At 34.7% G+C, this 11292-nt stretch overlaps 3 protein-coding genes across 5 annotated transcripts; 2 read left to right on the forward strand and 1 right to left on the reverse strand.

Moving 5' to 3' along the window:
- Positions 1 to 8: 8 nt before the first annotated feature.
- Positions 9 to 5570, forward strand: LOC105208897 (peptidyl-prolyl cis-trans isomerase). 3 transcript variants are annotated; one of them, XM_011178981.3, is made up of 2 exons: positions 9 to 453; positions 4982 to 5570. In XM_011178981.3, the coding sequence occupies exons 1-2, from the start codon at positions 187 to 189 to the stop codon at positions 5408 to 5410; spliced, it is 696 nt and encodes a 231-aa protein (XP_011177283.1). In that variant the 5' UTR covers positions 9 to 186; the 3' UTR covers positions 5411 to 5570. The 3 variants fall into 3 exon arrangements, with proteins under 3 accessions (XP_011177283.1, XP_011177284.1, XP_011177285.1); XM_011178982.3 differs by lacking the exon at positions 4982 to 5570 and adding an exon at positions 3322 to 4197; XM_011178983.3 differs by lacking the exon at positions 4982 to 5570 and adding an exon at positions 4128 to 4787 and having other exon boundaries at positions 63 to 453.
- Positions 5571 to 5715: 145 nt separating this feature from the next.
- LOC128922315 (peptidyl-prolyl cis-trans isomerase F, mitochondrial-like) lies at positions 5716 to 8125 on the forward strand. Its single transcript, XM_054232356.1, has one exon. The coding sequence runs from the start codon at positions 5724 to 5726 to the stop codon at positions 6198 to 6200; it is 477 nt and encodes a 158-aa protein (XP_054088331.1). The 5' UTR covers positions 5716 to 5723; the 3' UTR covers positions 6201 to 8125.
- LOC105208890 (synaptic vesicle glycoprotein 2B) lies at positions 6998 to 10815 on the reverse strand. The gene is made up of 7 exons (XM_011178975.3): positions 10748 to 10815; positions 9415 to 9739; positions 8190 to 8562; positions 7801 to 8118; positions 7598 to 7733; positions 7380 to 7536; positions 6998 to 7205 (listed from the first exon to the last, which is right to left on the reverse strand). Exons 1-7 carry the CDS (start codon positions 10803 to 10805, stop codon positions 6998 to 7000), a joined length of 1575 nt encoding a protein of 524 aa, XP_011177277.1. The 5' UTR covers positions 10806 to 10815.
- Positions 10816 to 11292: the final 477 nt, after the last annotated feature.

An 11292-nucleotide genomic window follows, 5' to 3' on the forward strand; every position in this document is an offset into this window, starting at 1 on the left:
ATCGCTAAGAAAAATGATTAGGTAACACTAAACGTGACCGGCAAACAGTAAATAAAAAAGCTAATCCTTTTTCTATTATCCAGAAGATACAACGGCTGCAGATCCCTTACTGGGTGTGTTCTAGAGTTTGACTGTGTTCCACATTAATCGGTCTTATATATTCTCACGTGTTGTTATCGAGTGAAAATGGCGCTTTTCGGTGCAACAGCAACACTGTTACGAGGCTGCTGCCGCCAGCAACGACCGCTCGCCATCTTGGCAAAAAAATCGAATTTTCTACAAACCGGAATCGAAGTCGGGCAGCTTCATTTTGAATTTCAGTCTCAAATAGGATTTCTTGGTGTTCGTTTCGCAAGTAACAGCAGTAAAAGCAATAAAGGCAAAATGGGTCTTCCCCGTGTATTTTTCGATATGACTGCTGACGGACAGCCGCTTGGACGCATCGTCATGGAGGTAAGCAATGCATTTCCAATCACCATATGCTAATGAAAATTCATGAGATACATAATTTGATGCATGAAACATAAATTTTTTGATAATTATAAGTTTGGCTAATTAGCTGTGTAGAAATGATCGTGGTTTAAGTGAATAATTGATTGTGAGAATGTTAAAAATTGTGAGGTGTTATTTCAAAGGAGCAGCAACATTTTTAAGTTTGAGGTTATGATGATATTATGGAATGTGAAAAAGTACGATTAATTTGAGAGAAATGTGTGATTACAATTGCAATTTACATGTATGTGGATATATACATATGTTGGTAGCAGCGATTGGCGGGGCCCCATTGCAATTTCTCTACATCGTTGCGCATACGTATACATACGAGAATACACACGCCATTCTTGCTTTGCCGGATTTTGAGTGTGTTGGTTTATGCGGTGGCCGATGACGCCAACTTTCGGTTAAGTGGCCTGTTTATAATTTATTTCTACAGATATTTGATTTAATTTTATATATTGCAGTAAATGGAGTATTGTTTTTGTATATTTAAGAGCTAATTAATTCCCCCATGAGTATTTACTAGTAGTTCTTGCAGCGCTTATAATTGGAGTAAATAGGGTATTCTCAGGTAAAAGTGACACGTGTTAACTCGCAACAGTCTAGAAAGTGTTCTTTGTATTGCATTTGAAAGGTTTGAGGTTTTGATTTTAATCGGCTCATTTTGAATTTAATCATTTCCAATGATATGTAGTTTAATGGCCGGCTGGATACTCGGTTGGGTGTTCACGCTGATTGACTTGAAATCGTGTAAATGCCGATGTTTGCGGCTCTGCTTGTGTTAAATTGTATAAGTATAGGCATGTTTGTGTGTGAGTAGTATTCTAAAAGGGGAGACTGATAGTAATTTTCCATTGCCGACTTCACCAAACCCACTTTTAGCTATTTGTAAAACCTAAGTTTTTTTTTGTGTTTTGGTGTGGTGTGCATCGATATCAATTTTACATATTTGTGATTTGTATATGCATAATGCACGTGTATACTTAATAAACGTGTGTAGCCGAAATGACCATGTGACCTTGAGTGAACAAGTTGTAAATGGCATTGCACGACAACTTTGGTAAATGGCACCAGAAAGGGATGGGGATATGTTACCTACCTTTTGTATCTATAATTTCTATGGGCAGTGTCCAAAGTTTTAATTTTAAATATTGATTTTTTTGTGGTGTATATGTTGCGATTTTAATGTTCGTTAATTGTTTAAGTCTATAATGTACATATATTTATATACAAATGCAATTTTTAAATAATTTCGTTAATCTTTTTGGAAAATGTCGTTTTTTTATTTTCATTTACTATTTTTTTTAAATTATCATTAATTTATCTTAGCTGCCATTTTCGAATACATATGTACAATTGATTACTATATTATATTTTTTTAGCTAGTTGATATATCGCAGAGTGAAACCTGATGAAATTATTAAATATCACTATCACCACATTTAGATATCAATACCCCACTTAGCTTATACACATTTTCCCATGTTTGTGTATGTAAATATTGAATAAATATACATATGTACATATGTAATGCAGCCTCTACAGTCTTAAATATTTCACTTAAAAATTTTTAAAAATACTTTCGAATAAAAAATTTATTTAATGTAAGCCTGCAGGATATTATTTATATTTTTCTTCAATGATTTTTCGTGAAAACTTTTAGAAAAAATCTGCAAAATTTTAAATGAAATGCCACACTATTCTAAATGTTTTATGTATCCAAGCATCTATATTGTTGTTTCTGTTTGTTTTTGTCGCAGGTGGTTGGTTATTGCACCCACCCCACATATTTCAAAATTCACATTTCTAATGCATTTAACCTCGTGAAATAATTTATAGTAAAAAATCTGTTGAATCAAATCGTTTTAGCTAAATAATTGCTGCAATTTCATACCATGTCATTACAATAGTAGTATACTAATTTTTATGTCTGCGATAGTAATGCGTGCAATATACATATGTAATCTCCATATGTGTAAATGATGTAGTCATGTTTGGTTGAACAGTAAATAATGTCGCGACCTGTCATGAGTGTACGCCTATTGTCCTTAATTTTGCATAAACCGGGTATGGATATGTGTGGGTTTAATTAGGTATTTTACAAAATTGTCCTCTATCATGCTTTAATATACCTAGCTACATTAGCACCATTTTCAAAAGTTCTCGTTTAAATTTAAACAACGTGATCCTGTATGCCAATAGCAGCTATCTATCGATCGAATAAATAAAGGTGGTAACTTTTCAAACAAATACTCGCTCTATAATCGAAATTTTTAAATAATTTATGGTATTTACAATTAGAATTGGGCCACAACTAGACCCATGCCTCTAACTAATATTTGTATGCAAAACTTTCGCTGCGATACAATTCGAAATGATTAGCTATCCTTTTGGAACCAATCGTAATGGATAGTTATTTAACCCGTTTTTTACCTTTCTACTTTTCCACAAACGTTTTTGCGACTGTAGGTGTCTGGTTATTGAGTCATAACTTTATATACAAACACATTTGAATATTTCACTTTGTTGTTTATTATACCAAGCTTTATAAAGTAGCTTACGTAACGCAAATTTGATTTGATGTCATTTTTTACAAACAAATATTTAATTTAAGCTTTGAGATTATAAATTTGCGTGCATGTATATACATATGTATGTATTTTTTACATTTTTAACTTATTTTATTGTGAGTATGCGAAACTGTTGTATGAGTCAGAAATTTGAAAGTGATTTTTACTAATACAATTTGGTATAGTTAGTACTTATGCAGGAGGTTCGCTTATACATCTTTGTACAAAATACTATTCTACATCATTTTTGTAGCTTCGCACAGATGTTGTGCCCAAAACTGCTGAAAATTTTCGCGCTCTATGTACGGGTGAAAAAGGCTTCGGTTATAAAGGTTCATGCTTTCATCGCGTCATACCGAATTTCATGTGCCAAGGCGGTGACTTTACCCAACACAATGGCACTGGCGGCAAATCCATCTTTGGCAATAAGTTCGATGATGAGAATTTCACCTTAAAACATACCGGACCCGGTATTCTATCTATGGCAAATGCTGGACCAAATACAAATGGATCACAGTTTTTTGTGTGTACCGTAAAGACTACATGGTTGGACAATCGTCATGTCGTTTTTGGACAAGTAGTGGAGGGATTGGATGTTGTCAAACGTATTGAAGCACTTGGCAGTCAATCGGGCAAAACATCTAAGAAAATTCTTATCGAAGATTCAGGACAATTGGAATAAAAACAATTTAAATTTAGAATAATTGAATATGAGTTCTGTAATCTTCTAATATATATTGACGCATGTGCTATATTAAATTAAATTGCTTATTTTATTTGTATGAATGTTTCTAATGAAAAAATGAGTGGTGTGTGTAATTTAACGGTACTATGTGTATGCAAATTTGTCATTTACCTTTATGTATTTAAGTTTATGTGCATAATAATATTATATTTGTTTTGAGTGATTTTGTTGCCTGACTTTATGTGCGTGGAATATCAAATGGAAATCTCTCAAGTCTGCTGTGTGTTGTGTCGTCTAATATGTAAATAAACAAAAATTAAAATAAAGAACGAAAATGCTAATCATTATCAAAAAAAAATTATAATATGTTACAGCTCCGCCCCGATGTTGTGCCCAAAACTGCTGAGAATTTCCGTGCCTTGTGCACCGGCGAAAAAGGCTTCGGTTATAAAGGCTCCTGTTTCCACCGTGTGATCCCCAACTTCATGTGTCAAGGTGGTGATTTCACAAACCACAATGGCACTGGTGGCAAATCGATTTATGGCGCTAAGTTTGCTGATGAGAACTTCGCCTTGAAGCACACCGAACCCGGTATTTTGTCAATGGCTAACGCTGGACCCAACACCAACGGCTCGCAGTTCTTTATTTGTACTGTGAAGACAGCTTGGTTGGACAACAAGCATGTGGTTTTCGGCAAGGTTGTCGAAGGCATGGATGTAGTTAAAACTATTGAGGGTTTGGGTTCACAGTCTGGCAAGACCAGCAAGAAGATTGTCGTCGCTGAGTCTGGAGCGCTTTAAGCAGCGTTACAAATTAACACATACTAAAATATAAATATATATATATAAAGCTAAAAGAAATAGCTAAGTATAATGTAACATTCAAGCAGCATTGTCGCATTTAAATTTAACGGTACTTCATAACTTTCTAGTAAAGTATTTGGAAACATGAGTTTAATGATTCTCCTGCAGTTTATTTTTTTCTATCATGAGCGAATAAAAATTCAATTTGGAACTCTATTAGAATAATCACAATATTTTGTTTTATTTTATAGTTTTCAAGGCTCAGTTATAACAGTTTGTTTCTTCAAGATTTTTTTGATTTGAGCAGACATATCCTGACATAGTTGTAGGTATCGTTTATTGTCCGGATATGTTCATTGTTTTGCGCAAATTTACTTGAAATAATTATTACTAAAAAAAGTAAATAAAACTTTCCGAAATTACAGCTTCGTTCAGATGTTGTACCGAAAACCTGTGAGAATTTTCGTGCTCTATGCACTGGCGAAAAAGGCTACGGTTACAAAGGTTCCATGTTCCATCGTGTCATACCGGATTTCATGTGTCAAGGTGGCGATTTCACCGATAACAATGGCACTGGCGGCAAGTCTATTTATGGTCCCAAGTTCAAAGATGAGAATTTCTCCTTGAAACATGAAGGCCCCGGTACACTTTCAATGGCCAATGCTGGTCCGAATACAAACGGCTCGCAGTTCTTTATTTGTACTGTGAAGACAGCTTGGTTGGACGATAAGCATGTAGTTTTCGGCAAGGTCATCGAGGGCTTGGATATAGTGAAGAAGATAGAAGGTTTCGGTTCGGGTTCTGGCAAGACCAAACGCAAGATTATGATTGCAGACTCTGGCGTTATGGAATGAAGTTGCTTTGTTGCTTTACTGAATTTAGTTTTACATATATATTTTTGTGAGTTTGGTTTGGTTGTTGTATTGGAATGAACTCTATGTTGCCTACGTTATTTTATGAAATTGTTTATAATTCCTCTGAATCATTTCAAATAAAATATTGAAATATAACAAATAGTAGTAGTTCTACATTCGAATGCACTGCTACAGAGACATCGCAAGCTTTTACACGCATGTAACCATAAGCATCCAAAGCATCTCAAGGCATATGCACATATTGTAGAACTCATTACCGTGCATCAATCGCCTACATAAGTTTCGAGCTATAATGGCGCTGTACTACATAAAAGCCCAAAAAAAATTCAATTATTTCCAGCTCCGCAAGGATGTTGTGCCCAAAACTGCTGAGAACTTTCGCGTTTTGTGTACCGGCAAGAAGGGATACGGCTATAAGGGCTGCACATTCCATCGTGTAATACCGAATTTCATGTGTCAAGGTGGTGATTTTACGAACCGTGATGGCACTGGTGGCAAATCCATTTATGGCAATACATTCAAAGATGAAAACTTTAAGCTGAAGCACACCTTACCCGGTGTGTTATCGATGGCAAATGCCGGACCACATACAAATGGCTCACAATTCTTTATTTGCACTGTAAAGACACCTTGGCTGGATGGGCAGCATGTGGTGTTTGGGCAGGTCATTCCAGGTATGGAAGTCGTTAAAGCCATGGAAGCTTTAGGCTGTGCGAGCGGTGGGCCAATGAAGAAAATTGTCATTGCCGATTGTGGTGAATTAAAATAGTTTCGAAAATCAATAATGTGATATAATACAAAGTTAGTTCTACAGTGTGATAGGTGTGAACTGAATGTTGCACACATACAAACAATTATATGTTTGATTATACAGCTGCAGTGTAATTATATGTTAATAAGAGTATTTTATGAATTGAATTAATATTTTATAGCATTACTAATTGATTTGAAAAGTAAGTAAACTTTTAAGTGATTAATTAAATGATGTTGCAGAAAGTAAAACGTAAATGTATATTGCGTATGTATGAGTAATAATTACCTCTAAGTTTAGAAAATTTGAAGCAAATTAAATAAGGCTGTGTTGTTTCCCAAAGATTATAGTATAAATATCTGTATTAAACAATTTAATTCTCACCTAACCGAATTCCCTCCGATTTTATACCGTAAAGCTTATTCATTTAACGCTTTCTACTTCGAAATAACGAAAAGTTAGACTGGGGCTTTGGAATGGCTAATAAACATAAAGTTTACACAAAGGATGATGTCCTAATAGTTAAAGCGTCACCCATTGTTGAGGAAGAGCTCGGTAAAATTCACTCAATAGAGTCCTAAATTATATATTATTTGAGTCGTAGACTTGATTCTGAAGAAAATAACTGTTAGAACAGAATATTAAACTAGGAAAAATATAAAAAAATTATTACTTATCCTTACTTAAATATATTTACACAGTAAATGTTTAACAAAATTTTTTTACTGTTTCTTAAATTAATTTATATTTTATTTTTAACAATATTTCTATCTAAAACTGAATTATCCTCTAAAAATACTGAGTTTATAGGTAAGTTATGAGTTATTCTCCAGATCTTTTGGTTTAGCAACAACATGGTTTGCACTCGGCAAAAGAAAACCGAGAGCGCCTGCAATAATTAGTCCCACCGCTGGGCTATAAAATGCCATCTCGCAATGTGTTTCAATGAGTAAACCTAAAATGTTGGATCCCGAGACGGTTCCAATACGTCCGATCATAAGAGATATGCAAACGGCCATACCTCTGAAAGAAATTAGAAATTAAAGAATTTAATACAGATATAATTCGGGAATTACTTCAATAAAATCCGAAGCTTACGACCTTTAGTTGTATATAATCTCGGATATATTGAATACATTTAAAACCAAAGTTCTGCATGCAGACGAATGAGTTTTGAGACTTTCTTTTGCTACTTACCTTAAATTTGTTGGGAATATTTCGACAACAATGGCATTGAGCACGGATATGCCACAACCGCAGCAAAGCTGAATGATCAAGAGATAAATGCCCACTAGGGGAATTTTTATGGTAAAGGCTAATATGCCACAAACCCCACAAACCAAAAGATTTATGACTAAAAAAAATAAATCTTATTATAAAATCAAGTTTACATTGACGACCTAATTGATACTTACAAAGCATAAGTTTACGTCCAACTCTACTAATGAAAAACATAATAATCAGCAGTATAACCACATATATAATTTCGAAGAACATGCTATGCATATAGGTTGATATTTCCAAGTGCATTTTGCACGTTTCAATTGGACCCTGTAAAAATGTATGCAAATATTATTAAATTACTAATCTTGACCCAAGGTGGATTTAAAGAACTTACATCTTCATCCACGCTTGTAAGATTTCCCGATTGTACGAATTTGATAATCTCACAAATGCGTTTCGATTCGGTAAACTTATCGGTATATTGTGATATGGTATTTAGAATATACGGGAACCACATGTATACGCCATGAGCGCTAAAGAATATTATGTACAATATTAGACTAGACAGAAATGTTTTCCGTAGGTGTTCGCGCATGAAAAGTGGCGCTGTTTGTTGCCACATTGACTGTATAATGGATACTAGGAGATTCTTCTTTTCTAAACCTTTCACTTTGGCCATTGGTGTGTCGGCGTCCGGCAGTAAGGTAGTAACCTACAAATATTATAGAGAAATTGTAAGCATACCGACACTTTTATTGTTTAGAAACATTTCTAAAAACATACCGTGTATGCGCTGTCAGGATCCTTGCTCCCAAGATTTATTCTATGCATACGCTTTAATACTTCTATAGCTTCTTCAGGCTTTCCGGCAGATAGTAGATACTTTGGACTCTCCGGCAAGAAAAACATTATCAAACCACAAATGAAGCCGGGCACACCGAAGGCCAAGAAGAAGGAACGCCATGGCTTGAAAACTATATCTATGTACGGCAGGTAGATTTCAAACTCTTGATTAATGAAGGTCCCTGCCATGATGGGAATGATTATAGAGATGGCCGCACTTATGAAACTAGCGCCTAGTATAGCGCGACTGCGATCTTTTTGACAATGGAACTCTCCAAGGTAAGCGAAAGTCGTCGCGGAACAAGCGGAGATGCTGTTAACATAATTTTTGAAATGTTTTTGTTATTTGTTTATATCTTTAACTAGGAATGTAAAATATTTAATTATTTTTACTATTATTAGATTTTTTCGATTCGTCAATTCCTGAACATTGGACTTAAAAAAGACAACTGTTTGAGTTCGTTTTTTTTTTTAAATTAAAAATATTAAATAATCAGTCACTCAACCTAGGTAACCTGACCTCCTGCCAAGAGAACATGCTCTCTACAAGGCAGGAGGTCTAATTCCAAATACAGTCAAGTATTATTGGTATCAAAAGGAGACCACCTCTGTTGTTTTTGTTTACAAAGGAATGTAGTAAATTTTTGGTCGGAAAACCACCGTTTAGCCAAGTAATGCTCCAACATATCTATCAGTCTAGTAATGGTTCCCATACAACGCTCAGTTTTTTACGGTTTGTGATAGACTCTTAAATTGGAGCAATTACGCTATGGACTAATATCATTTCCTACAATTTAATTTAAACATTTACCATTTAAAACGAAAAAAATGCAAATAAATAATAAAGGGATTCAAGGTCACATCCACCTTTACAAGACATTGACATAACTGAATACATTGGTATTCTACAAAGAGGAGCTTCATACCATTCACAGAGAGGTAAGTAAGACGAACTGGGTAATATTTTGGGACTAACACTTTCTTTGAGTGGAATATTAGCCGATAAATTATCCATAGCGGAAATTGAGCTCAGGATTCTGAAGTAGGTTAAACTGATGCAATTTATCCTCTTCTTTACATGGTACTTTAAAACCATTCCTATAAAAATTCGGGTATATCTATTAGAAGATTTAGTACATTATTTTCAATAAATTACAATACTCACAGTATGCCATTTAAGAATCGCAGCAAAGCGAACGTCAGGAAATTTGGCGACACACTTGAGAAGGCAGTAACGACAAATGCCAGAATTAATGCTGGTTGCATTGTCCGCTTGCGACCTTGGGTGTCGGCTAGAAATCCCCAAAAGTGTGAACTCGCAATGACGCCGGCAAAGGAAACAGCACCTAGAACGCCTTGTTGCCTGTGCGATAGATTCAGATCACATTCTAAGACGGGCAGGGCAAAGCTAACGCCCACAGCTTCAAGAATCACAGTGTTGAGCACGAAACCGGAGTATATAATTAAGAGTATGTTAAACTTGCCATAACCTGTGGGAAGAATACAAGACGTTTTTTATTAACATTAAAAATGCAACACATAAATCGAAACAGTCAGAGAAATCGACAAAAGAATATTCCCTATAAGTCAGTTACAACATGGGATATTCTAAATTACCCAGCAAGTTCACCTTTCTAACGAATATCACGGATTTTTGGGAGTGGATCTAAATTGTAACGGTATGTTCAGTCTTCCACAGATAGCTAAGTAATTAAAAAAAAAATCGCTAAAGTTGCGTTGGATCTAATCGAAATTGGGAAATTCTATGCGAATGCAAGTTTTTCTATATACAAATAGTCGCACCTATTGGTCTCGGTCGACATCAACGAGGAAGTTGCACATATAAAACATTGCGAATTATTCAACTTTATCAAGACCACAGACATTCCAAAGGTCCACTAATCCTAACCTAACGTAATGTGTTCCAAAACATTAAAGCGCATTCCAGGTGTATGTAAAGCTCTGACAACAACTATTTTTTTTATAATTTGATAATTTTGTTTCTGTGTGTTTAAATTTGCACGAGTAACCTAATCCATAATCTATTATGTGGTTTTGAAAGCAAAAGGTTATCAAGAAGTCGAAGTAGAGGACCAAAGAACTTTCAACTATTTCAGATTATGTATTTCACATGTCTTAACATTTTATACACAAACACTCAAATTTCATTATTTTATAATTATTTAAATTTATTCCAGACATTTTTCGAGCAGAGGCCGACCGATAAAAACTGCAAACTCATTGTTTAATAATTAGAGCCGCTTGACATACGACGTCTTTTGAAAAAAAAAAATGCGACGTTATTTAACAATTTAACTAAAATTTAAGGTTCAATGTCAGAATCTGAGGTTCTTTTATAGTGCTTCTGTTGAAGGATTTTTTATATTTTGTTTCACAAATCGAAAATACAATGTTTTAATTCCGTCGAGATTGAATATCTTGTTGCACATATAATAATCCATTTCAAAATATGAAGATGTATTATTGCATATTCTCACCCGTTCTTTCGAGTGCCTCATCTATAACCACCGCATCATCTTCATTGTCTTTCGCCATTTTGTTGCTTGAAGCACTGCTAGGAACTACGCGGTTTTGAGAAAAATAACCGAAATTCTACACTCGTTCGTTCTCCGCTTGTCGCACTAAGAATTCACTTTGTCATCCGTGTTTAGTTATTTAACCCCACCGTTAACTGCCAGCAAATGCCATCGGAGAATCCCTCACCGTTTTATTTAAATATCTAAAATAAGATATAGGGTTAGGCTAAAGATGCCGAAATAATTCTTGAGTAAATAACTGTTAATGTGTTGCTTGTGTTTGTCTGTATGTGTGCGCGTGTGTATGAGTGATAGATAGTGTGATTAAAAATTTTACTGATTATTTAAAGGAAAAGTTTTTTTACAGATGTTTGTATATGTATGTATATACACACATGATTTCAAAGAAAAGTTTAACCTCTTACTAAAATTTTTTGATTGCAATTGGGAAATCGTTCTAAGCTGGAACTTGTAGGGTTTCTTCAACTGAGAAGTAGGACTTGCGA

Source organism: Zeugodacus cucurbitae, chromosome 5, assembly GCF_028554725.1.
Source record: "Zeugodacus cucurbitae isolate PBARC_wt_2022May chromosome 5, idZeuCucr1.2, whole genome shotgun sequence".
Taxonomy (NCBI): domain Eukaryota; kingdom Metazoa; phylum Arthropoda; class Insecta; order Diptera; family Tephritidae; genus Zeugodacus; species Zeugodacus cucurbitae.